Consider the following 23,097-nt stretch of genomic DNA (forward strand, 5'->3'; position numbering starts at 1 on the left):
CTCCCCCATATCATTCCCCCGTTTGCCACCAGAAACTAGACCAAGAGTCATTTATCTTTTGTTGGTTAATGTGTAAAGTTGCACGAGGATGTAATTTCCAGGCAAAGCACTATGCAATGTCTTTACCAATGCAATTTCTCTGTGAAAGATTTTTAATTTGCTGACATTCTGAATGTCACAACAGTACAGTTCTGCTGGTGCTTCTTTGCAGTTCATGTTCACAATATAGTGTGTCTTTTCTCATTTCAGGGAAGTCAATCTTCTCTTTAAAATAGGAGAAAAAAATGGTGATGCAGCTTACTTCAGTTGTGCTTACTTTTTGGTGACATCATGGTTTTGTGTATGTCCTTGCACAGAATTAGTGAGAAAAGTGAACCTTTTACAGAAGGTCTTCACAAGCAAATGCTAACTCAAGTTAGATGGCTTCTGCAGAGTAAAACTGGGATCAGAGCAGCAGAGGAGCTCATTTTCTTCTGTTCATTGGCTCCAAGGTATCTCTTGAGCTGAGAGGTTGTTGAATGAGGTTTGATTGGATCAGTTTCCTAAATATCTCATGTTTATAATGACTCTCTTAACAGTCCTGTCCCACTTCACTGACCCTGTGTTTGGAAGCAGGGGTAGGAACTACTAGGAGTTGAGCAAATGGGGAATTAGGGCTTCAACCCTATTTCAGCTCCTAGAGCATCTGCCTTGGTTTTGAAGGTATGATGGGAACCTGCTGGTGAAGGGGCTCAAATAGGATTTGAGACTCAGGGATCATATTTGGGTCTTCTCTTTATTCAAGAAGAGAACATTACTTCTTATGTTCTTTCCAGTTCCTAACAGGATGTTGTCTTCTCAGCTTTGCAGTGGGGCTGGAGGATTTGTGGAGAGCAAGAATCAATAAGGAGAGCATTTTGGGGTTATGTGTGGTTTACTGGTGATTATGCTGCTGCTGGGTTGACAGTTGAGCTGGATGATCTTGAATGTCTCTTGAAACCTTGATGATTCTTTGATTCTGTGATATTCTGAGAGAGAGAAAGTGATTCTTAATTCTGCTGTCAAATTTGGTTCTCAGGTAATTTGTTTAGTTGTAATGAAGATGTAAGGGTAGGTTTAGAAGTCTAAATGCAGTCCCAGTTGTTTAAGGAAGGTAATTTTAAGGAAGCTGCTGCTGGTTGAACATGTGCTGGTGTATGGTTTTGCATGTGAGCTTTGTGCCATGAGACACGGTGCATGTGCTCACAGGGAGTGAGCACTGCTCTCCTGTATGACCTGTTTTAGTAAAGGTGAGATTGAAGAAGCAGGGCTGGATAAGTGTGTGATTACAGACTGAGAGCTGAGACAGCCCTGTCTCTGAAATGAAGGGAAACATGGCTGGGCTTTCTGAATTTTTACCATTCATTTGTAAATGGTAAAAAATTGCCCCTCCATTCCAGTTAAGCTCTGAATAGAAAAGGGAATTAAGAGTTACACAATTCTATGCTTCTTGTTTATTTTGGCAGGGCGTGCTTCTTTCAATCTGTCTTTTGCTTACATTACTCTCCATTATATTTCATTTTTCATTTTCCTTAACACTGAGAGTGACTATGATTTTTATCTGGGCTTGCATTTCTGTGAGGGCTCCAAACTGCTCTTTGTTTTTAATCACTGACCATGTTGCATACATTATAGCTGTTGTGGCAGTGGAAAACATCTAAATAAACTGCAGCATATACATTGTGGAGTTACAGGCTCAGGGACCGGCTGCTTTTCAACTGGAGTCAGGGTATCTTCTGAGTGTAGAGGCTTCTTACCACCCCTCTTAATGCCAGCTTCTGCTGATTCTTCTCATATAAATACTGTCTCTGGCATGGGCTTATGATTCCATGGATTTTATTTCAATGTAGTAGAGCTCATGAAGATCATATTTAAGACAAGTAAGGCTGAGATAAACTCCTCCTTTATGCTACATTAGTAAATCTTGGCTATGCTGTGTCAGACAGACTGGTCAGAGATAAAAACTGTTCAACTTGCTGATTTTCAGACTGAAACTTCCCACCTGTGCATCCAATTTAAATATTTCATGGGAAAATGTATTTTTCCAGGGATTTCTTTTTTCATTCTAAAAAAAACAATACCAAGTATCTCTCAGTCTGGGTTAAAAAAAAAAAAAAGAAAAGAAAAAAAAAAAGAAGGAAAGAAAATTAAATTAATGTTTTAAGCTAGGAGAAGTCCCAGCTGCTGCAGGGTAGAGGTTGTGAGACATAGTCTTGAACTATGCTACACAGTCATTTATCAAAGTGAAGGTGACAGGAGTTTTTCCAGGCAGAGAGATAAGAAAACAAAAAACTTTTTATTTTTTTTTCCTCCCAGTAAGGAAATTTGCAGAACTTTTTGTCTGGATTTTTACTTTCAAATTCACTTTTTTGCCACTGTTGAGGAAAGAATAAAATGGAAATACATCACGCTTGCAAGAATATAATTTCTCTAATGTTGTAACAGGGGAAATAATTTATGATCTTCAAAACTTAAGAGGGAGGGATGTTCCTTTTTTTAATTTTTGCTGTGAGGCAGTTTTTTTAATAAAAGACTATGCCATGCTCAGCAAATTGATTTCCAAGATTTTCTTGTATCACATAGCTTGTTTTACTTGTCTGTTTACATCAGGAAAGCTTTATTCAACTTAGCTATTCTATAAGAGGTAAGCTAATAGGTTTAAAAGGAAAAGGTTTTACTCATTAAAAAATCACTACAAACAAAAAAACTTGTCCTTTTACTAAATAGTATTTTGTAAATAACTAGGAGCTGTGATTGATTGAGAAGCAGCATGCATTTTCATTGTGCTGTAGGAACACAGAAAAGAGGTAGAAAATGCTGTAGGCTTCACAGGAAAATCAATGGCACTGGTAATGTAAATATGACAAAATATGTTTATAGCTTAGCACATTTAAAATAAAGATTTGTGTAACTTCCAGAACCTACCTCTTGTGTGGGTGTATTTTGTGGAGAAAGAGGAAAGGAATGAGGACAGGGATGGACACTGAAGGAGTACTTTAGCTATGGAGCTTATTGGGCAGGAGCACTGACAGGCAGGAGTCTTTCAGTTCCCTTCACAGTGAAGGAAAGAGATCTTGCTTAAATTCCTATGATAAATAAGGAAATATTACAATCCATGTTTCCATATATCATGAAAAGTTCATGTATCATATATTCATATATCATGAAAAGTTAGAGAAGATAGACTTATGACCAGAGTTTTCATTGCTAGGGCAGTTGCTTATTTAGATGCTCTTTGTTGTACATTTAGGGTACTGCTTTTGAAACATCAGATCCGGAGACTGCTGCGAGATATATTTGATGTTATATATACCACATATATTTGATATTATGTCCCTTGGAATTTAAAAATTACTTCTGAGACCAAAAAAAAAAAATCCTATCTAATATAGTTTCTTTAGGAGTACACTTGAAATAGCTATTGACTTGACGTACATGTAAGTGTATTTGGTATTTTGTCTGTATTACTGTCAGACTTGAAAATCTCAGCTTTCATTTTAAAATATTGGTCTTGACCATTGGCCACATTCAAAAGTTGAGACACATGATAGAGAGAATCAGGAAGCAAAATCAGGGAAGCAAAATACACATTGAGAGGCTCTAAAACTGCTTTGCAAAATTAGGTGTATTTCAGTCTTTTTCCTTTGAGAAAACACCAGTGTAACAGAGACATTCTTGGGTGTGTTCTGCCAAATCTGTCTTTAATATTTCATGTAGTGCTTACCCTTTAATTCTGAATGCCCATCTAGGCTGTCCGGGTTTTGCCAACAGTCAAATGTATATGTCCAGTGATTTGATAGTGACTTATGAATTTGTGCTTTATTGTGGTTCAAAGTCAAATAATAAATACCAGTAAATTTAAATACCAGCCAAGGAAAAAGCTTTTGTGAACCTTTATTAAGAATACTGACATTGCAGCCTTCCAGTTTCCTTGTTCTGTTTGCCTTTGGCCGAGCTTTGTCAACATGGAACATCAGTATAACATGTATTCTTCCAGTATACTACTTCTAAAATTTCAGTTGAAAATCAGGCTTATTTATATTATCTTGTGTGTGTTGCTCCTTTCAGTAGTGCATTAGGGAATATTCCTGATAATTTTTTTCTTGCCTTGGGTAATAAATTTTCTCTAGTTTTTCCACAGGCATGATTTAAGTGCAGTTGTGGTTGGTGCCAGAAGCGTAATGTCTCTCGATACTGATTAGGAAAGATAAAGTGACTCTAGATAGATTTATTTTATCAGAGCTGTGGTACTATATATATCTTTGTATTAGGCTTTTACACTGAAAAGGCTGCCTTGAGATTTAATGGAGATGTAATCTCCTGCTGAAGGATTTTAAGAATAGATTAGACAGATGTCCATGTGACTCTATTTCTGTGCAGGAAGTCAACCCAAGTGTTCTCTGCAGAGCTCCTTGTGCCTTTTTGCTCTGTGGTTTACATTTTCAGCACCTGTTTCTGTTATGATTGATGATACAAAGGACAGGTAATTACTACAAAGAGACATTATTAGAAGTAAGATCTGTTGATCATTTTTCAGAGGGATAACAGCTCAGTTATTTGAGCCACCAAACTGTCCAATGAGAGACTTGCTGCACCATGATTTCACTTCCACACACTGAGAGCTCCTTTGTCATTTCATTTCTCCATCACAGTTCTGAGCAGGACTGCTGTGGACTAGTTTAATTAGTTCTAGAGAGAGTAATGCTTTATTTTCTTATGTGGCTTCTTCTTTAAGGTGAGAGTCTGAGGACAGACTTACACAAAGGAGTCTTATCTACAGAGACCTGGGTGCCTTGAACCATCTCTGTGACCACTGGCTGGTCTCCTAAATTCCAGAGGGTTAAAAGAATTTCCTCTTCCTTTGAAGAGCTCAACTCATGCTCACACTGAGAGCAATGCAGGGGGAAAGATTTGAGATGTGAAGAAGTTTGGTTGCTCCTTCACCTGCCAGTACCGGCATGCAAGTGGCTTTATTGATAACAGTAAATCCAAGGCCAGCTACATGCTGGTGATTGTGTCTGTTCTGGGCCTGGCCCACCCTGTAGTGTTTGGATTGAAGGTAACTCTCCTTATCACATTGAGTCATTTTGATTAGCAATAGCGTCAAACTACTCTCCCCCTCCACATTATAAAATTTTTATTTAAGCAGTTGAAGCCAGGAGACAGTCAATTGCTCTCTCCCTGCTGTTTCCTCAGTGAACTGAAAGCAGTTTTAGAGCATGTATTTGTATTTTTCTATCTCATACTATAGCATCAAGGCTCCTGTTTGGCTTTAATTTGGTATTTTGAATTTTTTTCAGTACAGCTAAAATACTTTCATTGACTGTAGTTGTTTTCATTTATTAGTGTGGATAATTTTAACCTATTGGTTTTTGGTTTTTTTTTTGACCTGCTTTAGTGTTGACAGTTTTTCTGAGCTTTGAAAACACTCCAAGAAGGGGATGTTGTTCAGTCTTTCTCAGAGCTTTCAAACCTCTGCCCATCATCACGGTTTCTGTGTCTTCCACTTAGAGAGAGGGGCAACAGCAGGGTCCCTGCTGTATCCCAGGCTATTTAAGTCATGAACTTTCCTATCTTTGGAGATCAGGGAAACTCCTGCCACACTGTGGATACTGCTATAATGAGAAAAAGTAGTGTCTATATTTTGTCTTGCACCTGCTACTTGATGTTACTGATCCATGAATGCTGTCATCAGTGTCAATGTAGCAAATACGAAGCCTAGGAGGAGTGGTTGCCCCTAATTTCAGTGGGCCTAGAGACATGTTTTACTTCCATTACTGACACAAGGCATGTGTTCCATCAAAAGACCGGGACCACCTTCTATGGCTATTTTGTTAAGGGTTTTGTTGGGAGGTGGGATTTCGGTATTATTTTGTTAGATTACTGTGATTTGGGATTTCTTATGTATGACACGGGCAGTGCTGTGCTAATGCAGGTGCTGAAGCAAGCAGAGCTGTGTATGAGTTGAAAATCTGAGTGTGTTTATGCACAGGGAAGTCAGACCTGGCATTGTGTATCTGTTTTCCCTTCCCAGGAATCTGCCTGCTTTTTGCTGCTTTCCACTAACAGCCACACACAAGGGCATTTGATCTTTCCTTCATAATCCTCTGAAGGCTGCCAGGTAGCTTAGCATGGGTTTTTTGAGTTACTTCCATCATCCCATCCATGTATGGCAGCAGCAGCCATTTTCCTCATTCTGGCATAGAAAAGTACTTGTGCAACTGTTTATTTTTAGGTTAAAATGAGTTTTTTCCAGGGGTCTAGCTAAAGATTTAACAAATTAGTTCCCAAACAATGATAATTTAGTGTTTGGATACTAAAACTCACTGAATATCTCGTTCCTCAGAGCTTGTGTAATGCAGCCATCTTAAATGTATTATTAGTTAAAAAATATTTAAATGGCAAAAAAACTACATATGTTTTCATAACAGGAATGGCAAAATAACTGAACAGGGTTTTTCCCTGACTTCTCCAACACAGTTACTTCCAGTCAATAGTCCAAATGCAAATAGAATAAAGGTTACATTTAAAAAAATCAAATTAAATGGAAAGATAGGAAACTTTATTCTTGGTTTTGTTGTGGTGGTTCGAAAAATTCTGCAACTATTAAAAATTCTGTTATTTTAAGGATATTTATACACAGCTTGCACAAACAAGGCAGGCATCCACTTTGTACTGGCTGAAGAGTTTCTTTTGGTGCAGCTGTGCCGTGTTCATCTGTAGGACCTGCAGCTTCCTGCACAGCAGGAGTGCAGTGGCCTGGCCAGGCCTGGGAAGCTGCTCCTTCCCAGCTCTTCTCCTTGCCTGGGTGGGCTCTGACATCCCCCTCCCTCTGGCTGTGGCTTCAGGAGCCCTGACCTTGCTCCAGAGCTCAAATCCCATATTGGTTCTCACCCTTAGAATACATTGCACCTGCATTTGCCCACCAGTTAATGAGAGTCTCTTCATGACAGAGAGTCATGGAAGAACATATTTGAAAATACAGAAGTAGTTATTTCTTTACAACCTATATACTTGAGACTAGTTAAATCCTTAAATGCACCAGGGAACATGTAGGCAAATGTAGTGGAAATGTCATTTTTTTATGATTCCTCTAGCCACAGGAGTTGGATAGTATTTGCTATCTGAATTAGAGCAGTGACCAAAGTAAGTTGTTGTTTTGTTGGTTGTGGTGGTGGTCTTGGTTTTCTTTTGTTTTTTTTGTTTGTTTTTTTTTTTTTTTTGGTTGGTTGGTTTTTTGTTTGTTTCTGTTTGTTTGTTTGTGGGGTTTTGTGTGAAGGAGAGTTAATACCTATCTCACTGCAGTTAGAGTCTATATTTTTTATAGAAATAGGCCTTGCAAATAGGTTTCAATAGAAATAGTGCATTTTTCTAGATTTGAATCTAGTTTAGAACTACACTTACCAGATTTGTTTTCCTTAAAGGGCAGTCTACTGGTAATATGCTCAGCAAGTATAAATTGATATATCACCTTTGCCTTCGGAATAGGTGTTCAGTATCAACTGATGTGTATAAAAAATCTATTAGTACCTGGCAAGCAAATTTTGTAGGGTTGGTTGTTTGGAGTTTTTTAAAAAGTTGTATCAGAACCACAGGACGTTATTGTCAACTGTTATCTGATAAGTAAAACTGCAGTTCCTGTAGGGATGCAGCTTTCTTTTGAAGTAGGTGACATTTCCGTCAGTTTTGCCTTCTAGATGAGTTCCATGGAAACTTATGAATACGTTCTAGATAAATAATTTGTTGACCACTGTCACCAAATTCTTACTGTTCAACAGTAAAGAAATTGTGTATAGTGCAGCTTTTAAACTTCAGCAGCTGAATCACTTAAAACCTGCAAAGCTGGACTTAGTAATTTGCCTGTGTTTCATTTTAACGATTAGTAGTGCCTTAGCCCAGAGGCACTGAAGGTTAGGTCTGATAAGATGCACTAGCCACAGGTTACCAAAGAGTCTGCTGGGATGTGGAAGGGGTGAATTAAAATCACACTTCTGTCTGCTGGCTCTGGGTTTTCTCAGGTGTACTGTATGCACTGTGTGTTGCTGAGAACGTTGCTTCCTGCACAGTTGACTTTCCCCACGGCTCTCCTGGTTTTTCATGGTTGCCCTGAGAATTGTTTGGCCCAGGTGCTGCCCCTGCCCAGCCCTGTCCCCTGTGCACAGTCCAACAGGAGGGATCTCCCTTCTGAAAAACTGGCTTTGACTTCAGCTCTGCCCTTTTCATGCTGGTTCTTCTGCCATGAGCACAGTCTTCAAGAACCTCTCAGAGAGGGGAATGCTGAAGCTTGTTTGCTGCATCAGAGGAAAGCTACCTCTGTTGTGTGTGGTGCCTTTGGTGAGCAGCCTGAACCTGGTGCTGTGGACTGAGGGGAGCATCTATGAGCCAGATGTCACCTGGAAGGCCATGACTGCAGTTGTGGAATATTCTTGAATGATTATGGCTCTTCTTCCATCAGCTGCCAGCTGACAAGCACAAAGAAATGCTGTTTTAAGTCAAAATGAAGTAAAGTGTGGAACATAGACCGTAAGGAAAAAAGAGATAATAGTCCAAGGCTTCTGAATAAATACAGTAATCTTCATCACTGATGGAGGTCTTGTGAGTGTATGGCTGAGGCAAAGGGTGAGTGTGCTAAGAAATATCTGAAGGCTCAATCTTCCCCTTTTTGTATTGCTTTATGTGCCAAAATCCTGTTTTTCTGGTTGAATTTTATCTTCCGTTTGTGTTGCAGCTGGCAGTACTTTGGAAGTTACTGCATGGGGGCAGGGCATTTCAACAAGTTTTTAAAAATAAATATTTCAAGATGAACATTTATAGTCACAGAAATGGCTAAGTAAAACCGTCACCCTCTTTTTCAGCAGAGCAGCCCCAAGTGCATATTTAGAAGTAAATTTGCTTTGTATAGTGACCCAAAGAAGCAGCTACAACCACAAACACTGTGCAACTGTCAGTGAATGAAGTGCAGTGTTGCCTTTATTGTGCTCTGTCAACAGAACTTAGCAGTGTTTTCTGATTGACACTCTCAGTTACTTGCAGTATTGCACAGGCCACGGAGACTGCAGCTTGATATTGGCACACAGGCTGGCTGGGGGAGGCTGGCACTTGGGAAATGAGTTGCTCTGGATGAGTGAAGTGAACCAGCAAGTGCTCAAGAGAGATCTAATTTTGTGCTTTGTGGTGCCATTGGTAGTAATTTAGTAATTTTCAAGACAGACTTGATTGCAGTCTTAGAAGATATATTATTTTTTTTTCTTTAAGAGCTGTTAGATCCCATTACTAGTAGTTATTAAGAAAAATGGCCATGAATAGAATTACAATTACTATGAAGAAGTAGTTTAGAAATCTCATAATATCAATCTTTTTATCTGTTGGTGTTTTGGTAATTGAGCTATGGGTCTGATAATAATCACTGAGATAGGTCCTCTTTTTACACTGTGTTAAAATAGCCCTTAATTGTGGAACTTGATAAACATTCTTCCCTAAATGGACAAGAAACTTATTTCTCTTAAGCAAAGGAACTTGCCAATAAATGGGAAGTTCTCTTTGTTCTCCAACCCTGTCAGCAGCATACCACCTCTTATGTCAAAAGCCTGCTGAGTTAAATTAGTTTAAAGGATTTGTATGAATTTACTAAGTTTTTGAGTAATAGAAAGTGTCCTTGCATGTAAGTAACATAAAAGGAATATCATTCTTATAGATAATCCACCAGTCCATGCTGGAAAAAAGGAAAGTGCTGAAAAAATCCTATTTTTGTTACAGGTTCACTTCAAGCATATTTGAGAGGGTATTTTTTTCATTATCTGAAGCCTAATACTGTAATATTTTCCCAGAAACTATGTACAAAGCTTGGATGCTGTTGTACTATTTTACTGCATCATTTACTAATTGGTAAAAGCATATGGGATTGGGGTTTCACAGGGTATTAAGTGACATAATCTGAAGCTGTTAGGCCAAGACTTTCTGGGTATTAACTTTGCCACTAACTGTATAATTCTGAGCTAATTCCCTATACCTAATTTGTGATTCTTTAGCTTATGCTGAGCAACACTTCTACCTACCAAATAGACTTGTTCGTTTCCAGACACATAAGTTAAATAAAAAAGTACTGGAAGTAAATAGTAACAGGATTCAGCCTGCACTATCCTCTCTCTTGCAGTCCTAGAAGGTAAGTGGCTAGTAGGTGTTCTTGTGCAAAGCAACAGAACAATAATTTTAAAAATGTGCAAAGTTCTCTTTCTTTCTTTTCATGTTTTGACTGTCAAAGCTGAAGTTTATATATCCTCAGTGTGAAAATGACTTCTTATTACCTAGTTTGTAGAACCGTGGTCTCACTTAGAGAGAAATCTAAGCCCTCAAATGGTCTGTAGAAAATCTGGGATTTGATAGAATAAATGCTAAAAAAATTGTGCTAGTGATGACACTGCAGGTGAATTTCAACTTTAACCCATAATATTTAAGTTTTGATAATCTCAGAAGTCAGATTGTTCAATTCTTGTAAAAAGTCTGTAGATCAGTACAAATAGTCTTGTATTCTGTAGGCTGTGTGGTTCACTGGCAGAGTCCTAAAGAGATGACCTAATTTTTCAAATAGAAAGGTCTTTTTGGCATTAGCTGAACCTGGAAGTGCTACCACTTTGGAAAAACAGGTCACATAGCAATTTAATGTGCACTCAGGAGTTTGATTCTAGACTCTTGGTCTTTAAATATTCATTGTGCCAGTCTTAATAAATAGATGCCTAGGGAGTGATGTATGCATTGCAGTGAGAAATGCAGCAAACATATAAATTAGTAAGTGCTGTACAGATGAAGTCCATTTCTGACAAACAAGCTGATCTGCACAGCTGTCTGCATAGGTGTCCTTCAGGAAAAGCAGAATGGGTTAGCAAAGGAAAAAAGCCACAGCCTCCTTCACTGTGACAGTTGTCATTTGAGTGCTTCTCTAGTCTTGCTGATGTTCTTGAGTGGAACCTGTTGAAAGAGCAGTGTATTGTTGATCTACAGAAATAAGACACCAATTGAGAATTTATTGACACAAAAGGCTGGATAACAGCCCAGCAGCTTTTATCACTATGTGGTTTAGACTTTTCCAAAGTGGAAATTAAAAATAGCAATCCATCCATACCTAATAGCTCTTCAGACTGATGCAATGCTATTTTGCAGAAGTATTTGCTAATTAATTAAAAACCATGCAGTAGGTATTAATTAGTAGGTAGTGATGCTTTGCTTGTTTCTCAATAATGTTTGATATTAATGATATTTTCAAAGCCACACTGCAGCTAATAAATACTAAGCATTATTATTGTGAATGGAATTCATTTAATATGTAAAACTGCTGAGGTTGCATAAGTCTTTAAACACATTATGAATATTTCAGCAATGTTCATGCCTGATGTGCCCTGTGTTAACATAATTTGAAAACATATTTATATGTACAGCATATGGACTGTAATTTATCATGTCTTTTGCTGGGGAGGATGAAAACTTGAACTGACTTTAGACCTCTTTAGATCTTCTGAGCTTTAGCTTTTGCTAGATCTTCTGAGCTTTAGCTTTTGCTGAGATTTTTCTTAGCCTTATTTTCATATGCAACTCTTTTTCTCTTGCTGTGGGGTGAACTGTAAATGTAAATGATCATAGCAAAACACTGCATTTTGCATCAAATTTCTATTCTTTCTCTCATTTTTTTATGTCTCAGTATATCAATAAATGAGTTTTTGCAGAATATGACTCCAAAGAAATATAAATCATCTGTCAAAAAGAGTCTGTGAAGCAGTAATTTGAATTTATAACATGGAAAATAATTTGAAAATAATTTTATAGATATAAAGCCAGAACACAATGGTAGCAGAGAACCTTATAAAAACAAGCTGTACTGTCAGGTGCATGTAAGCAGGCTACCAACTATTCACATTGCCAAGAGGTGAAAGAATTTCTCTTAAAAACTCAATCTTAACAACAGGAAATGTCAGAGGGTGTGAAAAGTCTGGGCTTTTCATCAATCAGAGAATGACTTTGAATTATAGCCTTGTCATGTGGCTAAGAAAAAAGGGGAAAATCTAATCATAGACCATATCAGGAAATGAATTGCCACCATTATACTGCTGAACTCTCATTTCAGAGAGATGAATTCTCACCAGAGCAAGTGTGGGAAAGGGAGACTTAATATAACCAACACTTGGCAATTGTACCTCGAGACAGGAACCAAATATCCAAGTTGTGGGTGCTGGGAGCCCTTCCATCCAGGAGGGCTGCTGGTATCCTGGGAAGAACTTTGCCAGCAGATCAGGGGAGGTGATCCTGCCCATCTTCTCACCCTCAGTGAGGCACATCCAGAGTGCTGTGTGCACTTGTGTGCTCTCAGCACAAGAGAAACAATCTGCTACTGGCAAGGGTACAACAAGTGCCTACAAAGATGATGAGGGGTCTGGAGCATCTCTCTTGTGAGGAGAGGCTGAGGGACCTGGGCCTGTTTAGGCTTGAGAGGACTGACAGGAGCTCTCATCAGTCCATATAAATATTTCAAAGATGGGTGCCAAGAGGATGGTGCCAGATTTTTTGCCGTGGTGCCCAGCAGCAGGGCAAAGAGCAATTGCAATAAATTAAAACACAAAGCATTTTCACCTCAACATGATAACTTCTTTACATTGAGGAGGTCAGAGCACTGGAACAGGTTGCCCAGGGAGATTGTCGATTCTCCCTCTCTGGCGACATTCCAAACCCACCTGGACAAATTCCTGTGTCACCTGCTCCAGGTGATCCTGCTCTGGGGGGTGGTTGGACTGGATGATCTCCCAGGAAGGCGCTAGAGGCCCCTTCCAACCCTAAGCATTCTGTGGTTCTGTGGTGTCCTGGAAATAACTGCAGAGTACAAGTGAAGTCAGTTCAACCACCATTACAAAAAGTAAAAAGAAGAAATGTTACTTTTAAAATTAAAGGATATTAATTGGCTATTTAAAAAGTCAGATTTTTTGAGCAGTCTGTCAGGTAATATTTTGGACTTGGTTTTCAAGGAAGGATTTGAGGGAAAGGTATGGAGAAGTAGCTTGTGGTCTCTCATGACTCCTTATTTTAAAGATGAGAGTTTGTTAACAGAGATCCACTTCACTCCTTTGTGGTATGTTCCTTGCTATAAAAGACTTAAGACTTATTTAAGACACCGGCTTACGCAACTGGAAAAATGTGTTGAGGCACATTACTTGGTGACTCTCTTGCTCTAAAAGTGAAATGGATATGGTGTGCTTATTTTTGAGGTTTTACCATAATACAAAACCAGTAAGGGAAAAGGTATATGTTCATTAAAGTTTATCTAGAGCAGTGTCTATGGTAGACACTTTATATTGCTTTAGAACTTAAAAAATTCCAAAGGTACAAGTTAAAGCAAGCCTCTGACTTAATCCCTGGTATTTGTTGAGACCTAATAAATAAAATTCCGTTTTGTTGACTTTTCATTATAAAAGATGTTGCTGAAGGAAATAATGATAGCCAACTTTTTGATATAATTGTTTCAAGAACCAACCTGCCTCTGATATTGCTTAAAACCATTGGTCCTTAGTACCCAAATGGAAACTTGGACAATATGTCGATTGTCAGAACAAAACCTCTTCTGAGGCTCTAATCCATCTGAACCAATCTGGACATGCTGTACTCAAGTGCCAATTCCCAACATGAGTTCAGATCGGATGGGTCATGTGAAGGTGGTCAACTATCACCCAACTGGTATGGCTGGTATGCAGAGCTTTATCCTGGAGTTTAGCAATCCTCCCTTTCCAAATACTACCTTTAGTTCCACACCTGAATCACAGCCTTGTGACCATGGATGAAGGCTATTCTTTAGGATATAGCTTTTAGGTTTATGGTGCTTTGCTCTCAAGAGCATCCAGCAAAACACGTCCATTGTTAACTCTTCAGTGACCATGCGTGTGTAAATGTGCCCAGCAGCATGCAGGGGATACATTTGTGTTCCCCAGTACAGCCTCAGTGTTTGGGTAAGCAAAGCCACACTCCTTGGGGCCAGAGGGCTGTGACAGTCCCCAGCTTTTGTGAAATGTGTCTCACACCCTTCCTGATCCCCAGTGCTGTGACCATCTCACAGCATGTAGACATGCTCCTACAGCTTGTGCAGCAGTTTGTTCAGCATTGCTTCTCTTCACTTACTTCCTTTTCTTGGTTTTTTTTTTTTCCCCCTCTTACAGATGGACAAAAGAGGAAGAAGTCATTAAGAAAGAAACTGGACTCTTTAGGAAAGGAGAAGAACAGAGACAAAGGTAAAAATGAGTACATATTTGGTGATCAGGTCTTAGTTTTGTATATGAGATTTCTTTAGTCTGATAAATACTTTTTCAAGTGGAATGTTGTTAAGTGATATACTGTCTAGGTATTTATTTTCAGCCTAACAAATATGTTTTATCTTTTCTGTTTGACTTTAGTATAAGTCAGATCTCTTCAAGTGAAAGGTTTTGGTTTTGATTTGGTTTTGTCGGTTTTGTTTGGTTTTTTTCCTGAGAAAAAAAAGGAAGACTTAAAGGACTGCATCTTTTCTCCAACTGTCTTTCTACCCACTTTCACCATCCAGTGCAGAATGTGGTCTGTATAACGTGATCCAGTTCTTTACCTGCATTTGTACTCTCAATTTACAAAGCACATAAACCCAGCACTGCCCAAGCAAGTCTCTTGGTATGCTTTTCTTTCTTTAACCTTAGGAAAATAACCATTGTTTAAAATATATAAATGCTTCAGTGCTACTGATCAATTGGATTTTAATAAACCCCACATGACGTGGATTTACGGATATGGTTGCATTCTTTTGTTTGGACACTAATCAGCTTTATGGGCTGGGCCCTAATCCAAGGCCTGAAGTTGACCTGTAATTCAGAGCCATTTGAACCAAGTCTGAATACTGAGATGCTGGAAAGTGTCTGTGAAATTGCATGTAGGAAATTGTGCATCTAATTTGGTGTTCATTTCTGGAAAAATGGTTATAAAACTCAGTATTGATATCCCAGTTTCACAAACATGCACTCAAATCCAGGAATTTTTGACAGAAGAAGTGACCTGGTTACTCTGCTGTCCTCACTTTAAGTCTAGTTTAGCAGAAGAATGGAACTTCAAAATTCCACTGTAAAAATTAACATCCACATTTCCAAGTTAGTTTACCTAGTCATCAAGAAGAAAATATTATTATTTTCATTTTTATTTGTTTGATGAGTTAAAATACATTATTATTATTTTCTTGATTTAAAATTGATCATGGAAAATATTGTATTAATCTTTCTAAAATGGAATGTGCCCTGACACACTGGTTTGATGCATCCAGTGGCTTCCTGTATTATTACATTGCAAGTACCAAACTTTTAATTCATTACAAGAATTATTTGTTATATGACTGAAGCCACATGCAGGAGGAGTCATTAAGCAAGAGATTTAATGATTTTGTAGCCACCTTTGGGGGAGAATCTTTTCTGCATTGTCCTATTAATTCACTACATTACATGGTAGTTAGTCACTGCTGTTTTTTTCTGTAGTTGTTCATACAGATAAGAGTGCAAAGCAACATAATTCTGTGCAAAACCTGCTCTGCTTTTCAGTGTGTTTGCCAGAGATTGATCTTCATAGGGCCTGTGAGGTGCTCTTCTGCATCAGAAAAGGCTAACCATATCCTGCATTTTAAAATGTTTTGTCTCACAAATTTTTGGTGTGCTGAGATCTTTCATCTTTCCTTCCTTAGGCATACGATGACTTTGGTAGTCTCTGTTGAAAGTTTATTTTTAGAAGTTTGAGAGTTAAAATACATTTTGGCTTTTTTTTTCCCCTCACATTTTTTCATTACTGTAGCAGATTTTAACAATGATAAAGTGTTTTGATATTTCACCAAAGCCAGAATTTTGCTGTCTCACCCCAACTTGGTAGATCCTTGCAGTTGCACTTTCAGAGCTCCACCAATGCTCTTTGATGCAGTGCCTTGCGAAGTGAGAGTGTCCTTTTGGTGATGGATACAAATCCTTAACCCAGAGTTGGTCTTTATTCCACGAAATTCTCTGTTGCCAAAGATCTTTCAAAAATTTGTTTTCTTATATTGCCTTGCATTCTATTTAATTTCCTTACAGCCATGGTTTATTTCAGCTGACCTTTATTTCTGATAATTATACAGCTGCACCAGTTGATCGCTTCAATATAATATTATTTTCTGCTATTGCACATCTGTTCAGGTATTTTCTTTGGTCTCTACCTTGCATGGTAACATTTATATGCAGTTATACTCCAGTCAGTTAGTAGGTTTGGGGATATACTTGATTTTTATTCTGAAGAGTTTTCTGAGTGCACTTTGCCTTTTAGGGCTCGCTAGTTGCCAGTAAAATCAGCACTTTGTATTTACTCATCATTGTTTAAATTTATCTACTTCCTGGTTTTCAGCCTTGCTCATACTGTCTGGTTACTTATACTAAGCATTTTTAGAAATCACTATGCTGATTCTCCTAATTTTAATTCCTTTTTACTTATTATTATTTTTTGAAATTCAGATGTTTCAAGCATACTGCTTCTATCCTTTTTTTATCCCATCTGCTTTTAACCTTTTTCTCCCATCTCTCACTGTCTTATTCTGAGTTATAGAGATGCTTTACATGCACTGTCCACTTATAAAGTATTATAGGAGCTTTTATAAAATAATATAAAATATTAAAGGACCTTCTGAGAGAATACCCCAGCACTTTTCAAACAGCAGAATCTGTGTTTCTCTCCTTCCTTTAGGAAAAACTTGGGTTGGTCAGTAAGAGTCCAGGAAATTGGAAAGAGTCACGTTCTGAACAGGTTGTGTTAGCAGAGTGAAAAGAAAGGCATATGTACTCTTACTAATTGCCAACAGCAAGTGTTAGGCAAAAAAAGCCCAAATAGCAGCATATAGCATCTTATTTGTCAGGTTTCCTGGCCATGGTTGGTCCTGGTGTATTTTTCTCTGTCCTTCTGAGTTATTAAAGATCATCTGCCATTTAGGTACTTGCTGAGCAGTTTTAATGCATCACTGCAGAGGGAATGAACAACCAGGAGTGCTGGTTTGTGCCAGGGGGGCACCAGCCTGGCACAGTGCTTGAAGGGTGGCTCTTTTCCTGTGGGAAGCAGCAGCACCAGCATCTCCTCCAGCCTCAGGAGTCAGGGGGGACAGTATTGCCCAGCTTTGAGCTGATGAGTTAGCTCTGAAAGAAAAATGTAAGGCCTTGTGCTGCTGGTCTACATGAGGATGAGCCTGCTATGCTCACACCAGAATTGAGCCCCACCACTTTCCCTGAACAGTGGCCTCCATGTCACCTGGAGTCAGAGTTAACCTCCCTTGACATGCCTTTCACAGCAGGCTTGTTCTCTAGAGAGGGTTTCTTCCATTTCTGGGCAGCTGGTCCAGTACAAACACTCCTAACTGTGAGCATGGGTGTGCTACACAAAAGGCTGGGAGCACACACCCCCCAGGCAGGTCCCTAGTGCTCATACCCGAATGGAATGCTTTCCTTTTGTTTATTTTGAAGCGTTTGTGGTGGGTTTTTTAGTAACTAGTCCAGCTGCACTGTTGTGAGAAGGAAACAAGAGCAGGCCACAGGACGTCGGAGGGGAAGCAGGGAAGGTGCTCACCAGACACTCCACACAGAGGAGATGCAGTGCCTTAGTGCAGACTTCATTTCCATCCCTTCAGCATCACTTTGTAAACACTTTGCAATTGGGGGAGTAATTAATCCCAAACATTTTGTGTTTTCTCTGACCCAGCCTGGGATCCCCCACATACCTGGACAAGTAATGGCTGAGGGGGCCATGTTGTTTGTCCTGCCCAGAGTGTATGAGCCACCTGAAAATCTCCTTTTGTAAGGACAGACTCCTGAAGGTTAATCCTGACAGTCACGCAGCACCATGTGATCATGTGTGAGGGTTGCAAAGATAGCAGGCATATGCCTGGCAGAGGAGGCCACAGGGGTGGAAAGAAAGGGCCACCATGCTGGTCACCAGGGATGCACGATGGAGGCCTCACTGCAGCTCTTGCCTGGCAAACCCTCTCCTTCAGCACTGACATGCACTGAACTGCCCCATGGTGTAGGTTTCTGGGGTTACTCTCTCTGGAGAGGTGCCACCTCTCTCCAGTGTGTGCCCAAGACTGTTCTTCCCCACCTGCCCCACCAGGCATCTATGCTTTAAAGGCATAACCAAAAGTAATGGTACTTATTTTTGCTAGGACTGTTTGGAGATTTAATAATCTGTATTTTAGGACTCAGTCCAATCTATGGAGGTTTTACTGTCTAAATTCACATTTTATTTAGATGGATCAGTCAACCTGTCTGTTAAGTGAGAGTTTCAGCAACTTGTCAGGCTTCTGAAGGCCAATAAAGACACCACAGTAGAATTTAATGCACTTTAAATGAGTTTCATATATCTTTGTCCTTTTTTATATCTGTCAACATCTCGTTAAAAGTGGAGAAATTGTAAAAGAAATGTTTTTTCAGTTGTTATTACATCTCTGAGTAATTCACCAAAGCAGGATATAGCCAAACTTGCTGGATGTAAACAGACTAAACAGGAGAGCAGCACTCCACCCAGACATTTAAGCAATATTTTCAGCTTCCATCGTTCAAGTGTTTTTGCTTTAGCCGGCCTCCTTGTTATTAATGGCCATCATGACCCTCAATCCTACTGCCTACAGATGTCTCCAAACATTGCTTTTGGCTGCTGACAAACAGTACTCAGGCTGAAGGAGCAGTAACATTTCTGTGCTGCTTGGAATAAGACATTTTCAGGATGCTGTCTGCTGGCAGCTGGATATTGTTCCCTTATGAATTCAGTGCTAATCTTTAAGGCAGCAGAAGCAGGGTTTTTGCCATCCCTTGCCAGTGGTAGGGGTGTCAGTGAAAGCAGACCTACTTCTAGAGTACACGCAGGCATTCCTGAGAGAGATGCCTCCCAGAAATTACTCGCCCTAGATGATTTTATCAGTAAGCCAAGTTTGTTTTGCCTTGGTTCCAGAAAACCCTACAGGTTAACAAAGAGACCTGCTCAGAAGTTATAACCACTTGTTATGTGATTGTTTGAGTAACTGAGAATCATCCCTTTTGCTGATATTTTTGCATGGGATGTAAATACTTGGCAGGTTCATCTCTGGGGCCTTAGCAGAGCTGCTGTGTATGCAGGACTTCACAAGAAAAAGCCTTCCTGGTAACTCTGTAGCATATGCAAATCCAGCAGATGTTCAATTTTTCTTTAGTTCAAAATTCTTGAAAATGTCGTTTGTGTTTACTTCCTATTCATGCTCAGTAAATTAAGATATTAATGTTTGCATTTGTTCTCAGTAATTCAGCCTGTCATGGTATCTGTGTGCCTAAGGAGGGAGCTGAATAAATGAAGTCTCTTTTTTATTGTAGTTTATCAGAAATTGTTTTTTTTTTTTTTAAGTCTTTCCACCAACTTACCATGCCTCTGTAAAAAAAACTTTGAATATGTTTCTCATGCTCTCTAGGCATAAAAAGAGGGTTTTTTAATCAGTGTTGTGTCATATTTTATACTGAAGTCAAGTAAAGTACCAAATAGTCTCTTTAATTTTTTGTTAAAAAAAGCCAGACCTATTCCCATAAAAAAGCATATGTAATTGGGAGGGCCTTATATTACTCCTTGAACGTCAGTGAGCTGTGAGTAGCTGAAGAAGAGATTTTCAGCCACAGAACTGATGCTGAAAATATTGTCTTCTCTTGAATCTCCTGGAGTCAGTGCAGGTTTTGAAGAACCTTCAGATGGAAGGAGTTTCAGAGTTCCCCTTATGGATTGAGGTTTCTGTTTTCCGTGTTTTCTACTTCCATCACTGTCTCTACAGATCTGAAATAATTTATTTCAGTCACCAAAACAGAGTTACCCTGTCTGCTAGCCGGGGAGATTGACTTAAAGACCCCATTTAAATATCCCATTGAAAGGTTGTTATTCTCTGATCTCTATTCATGTTATTTAAATAGATGTGGTACAAGCACCTTAGTAAATCCTGGTCACAGGATTTTAGCAACCCAAAACCAGCATTTATGATGTACTTAAGAAAAAACTCCAAATGCTAAGGACCTGAACCATAGTTACTTTTCACTTTATTAGTATTGAAAGACTCATTAGAATCTAGAATATATATGGCTCCTAATAGACTAATATGTTCTGTGGGATGGAAAGCAGTTTTCACCAGCTGAAACTTCAGAGAAGTCTTTTAAACTATGTTTGGACAGGTGACATGAGGTCAGGTAAGCTATAACCATGTGGGTCAACATCCTGAATATTATCATTTGATTAGCAAAAAGGAGGATTTGGGATCACTGAAACTCTTATTTGATCTGGCTAGGAATTTTTCTGTGATATGCTGCTTTTTATTAGAAAATGATGATTTACCGCCAAAGAAAGATTTCTTAGGAACATATCAGTTTCAATCAAAATTTTGTTAAAAATCTTGCCTCAGCTGCAAGACTGGCTTTCTGGTAAGTGAAATTATGCACTTCTCCAAAATAGTAAATTTCCTCCTTTGCCAGTAAACACTGAAAACTGGAGCGCATTAAAAGTGGTGCTGGCTAGGGATACAAGTCTGTTTCCAAGCTGATTGCCCAATCTGCCAGGTTGTTTCACATTTTTACATGATGCTTTTTGCAAAATGGCTTTTTAAGCTGCCCAGTCTCCTCACTGAATAAGTGATCAATTTTTTGTTGAGTTTACAGAGAATAACTAACTCAGTATGTATACAAAAGATCAAGGTTTGAGCCAGTGCTTTAAAGTACATTTCTTCATGCAAATGAAACCTCTCTTGCAGAGGGGATCCCCAGCATGCATCTGTAAAAAGACAGTTGGTCCTTTTACCTTTCTTGTGAGACTGGAGCCTCAAACCCACACATCTTGTGATTTGAGTTAGAGCCCTTTCTCTCCCATCCGTGGGTTGCTGATTATTTCACAATTACTTCACATGGTACAGCTTTTCTTTAGTAATGAATCTGAAATGACAGAAGGGCTAACATTCACTCTAATTACCTGTCCAACAAGGAAGCTGTTGGGATTGAATGTTTCTGAAGAGTGGGGGGTAGAACATGCTCCCTGCCACCACAGCCACACACACATTTTGGTGGGAATTGAGGCTGCAGGCAGTCTGCATAGGGGGCAACTGATTCTCTTAATTTCAACAAATGAACAAAACTTTACTGGGTTTGCCAGCTCTTTAATGTAATTACCACTGCCAGCCAGCACCACTGCCATCTGTATTTAGTCTGAAATTCAGCCAGTTGGTTTTCATCCAGTTCCACATCTCTGCCAGATACTGAGAAATCGAGGAAGTGGTTCGTGTCCTCTGAGAAGGTCTACATCAGAGCAGTCTGGAGTAGCGGCTCGTTGTCCTTTCTCTGAGCCACATTGAGCAAGAGCAATTAAAAACCTGGAATCCCACACCTGAGAGTTTCCAAGGAGAAGGAATGCCTACCTCAAAATGCCAGCCTTCACATACTGAAGTCAGGAGAGGGTAATTTTAATGAAACTTGTTTAATGAAGCAATGCTGAGAGCTCAGCTCCTGCTGATCTTGCCCCAGTTGATGTAGGATCAATGGCACCAGCCGGCTGTTGGGCATCACATGAGCTAAATAAATATTGCTGTCCTCTCCCAGTCTGAATCATGGGCAGCTCTGAGCCAAACCAGAGGAATATACTGTGTTGGCTTTTCTCAGGAAATGTTGTAGAAGGACAAATAAAAAGGGGTACTGGAAGTATAAGAAAGCACCCTGTTACATGGCCAGAGGGGAAACGTGTTGCACATGTGCGTTTCAAATTTGTCATCTTAAATGTTCATTAGGGAGATAATTCAGGGCAGTAAAAAAAAATTAATATTAATACTGTCATAATTTTGTAGACACACTCTGCTGAGTACAGGAGGGAAAAGTCAAACTGAACTCCTGGAACTGGCTATCTGTGCATTGCTTCATATCCATGTGAGGATGTTCTTTCTTGTCCTAAATTAAATGCAGATGGTTTTAGGTGTCGTTCTACTCATAGGTCACCTCCAGAGTTGCTTGATATATGAGGCTCTGCTTCCTGATTTAGTTTTGACTGGCCACCAAACTTAACTCATCTTAACATTTCATGCTTCTAAAGAGCAGGAATGTTTCTACCAAATCAGAACAATGGGCTGTTGTTTCTTTAGTGTGATAGACTAGTAGTGTCCTCATTCAAGATTCTTAAAATATCCTCTTCTTTTCAATGCCTTACTTAATACAAATCCAGATACAATTTGCAAGTGTCATCAAAGACCTAGTCAGACTTAAGGTCCCAGGAGGAATTTTGGCATTTAGTCATTTACACGATTGCGGCAAAAGAGAGGTATAGTATATAAGAATTTTCCTATGTGCTTCTTTTTTTATTTTTAATAATTCCTTTTTTGATGCTTAAAGAAATTTGGTTTTAATCTCTGGTGCTTTATTTATGCCTGATCTGAGAAGGTCTGAAGCTGGAACCTAGTAGAAGTTGCACTCATTTTCACCAGGGTGAAAAGCACCAATGGCTATTTTTTTTCATTTCTTTTGAGCACAAGCCAGTTCTAGTTGGAAATCTGTCTCAGTAGTTTTGCTTCTGCTAATCTCAGATAGATATGGTTTGAAAATTATTGATGAGAATTTTCTTGTTGCTGATTCACTGTAAAACATTTTTCTATTTTCTAAAATATCTAAGCATTTTACTTTGAGATCTGAGATATGTGCTGGTTTTGTACATTACAATTATATTGATGTGAGAGGATGATGTTTTTTCTTAATCAAGACAAACGTGTTCTCCTATATTTCCATGTGTCCATGCTTTTTTAGTGTTACAAAGGAACTTTATACTGATATACCAGTATTAAACAGGTTCAATCTTACCAAAATTTAGAACAATATAGTTCTTCTGTCAATTTAAAACTATATGCTTGAAGGCTTAATCTGAGGGGTGAATGTACTTCGAAGCTCTCTGCACAGGTAGATTGATACTCTCTGAACTGTAGTGAAATCCATGCACATGTCAGGACCCCTTGACTCTGGTGCCCTACAGCATTCATGAGAAAGGAGCCTGGTGGAGGGACCTGAA

The 23,097-nt window shown here is 39.0% G+C and overlaps 1 protein-coding gene across 5 annotated transcripts in view; it reads left to right on the plus strand.

Moving 5' to 3' along the window:
• The window catches only part of ARHGAP6 (Rho GTPase activating protein 6), a 322,422-nt gene that overhangs the window by 265,405 nt on the left and 33,920 nt on the right, over window positions 1–23,097 (plus strand). For all 5 annotated transcript variants that reach the window (XM_074534704.1, XM_005493450.4, XM_026797134.2 and 2 more), the window contains exon 3: window positions 14,208–14,279. In XM_074534704.1, coding sequence (XP_074390805.1) covers window positions 14,208–14,279 — 72 coding nt within the window. The remainder of the gene's footprint in view (window positions 1–14,207; window positions 14,280–23,097) is intronic.

This window comes from Zonotrichia albicollis, chromosome 2 (assembly GCF_047830755.1).
Source record: "Zonotrichia albicollis isolate bZonAlb1 chromosome 2, bZonAlb1.hap1, whole genome shotgun sequence".
NCBI lineage: Eukaryota > Metazoa > Chordata > Aves > Passeriformes > Passerellidae > Zonotrichia > Zonotrichia albicollis.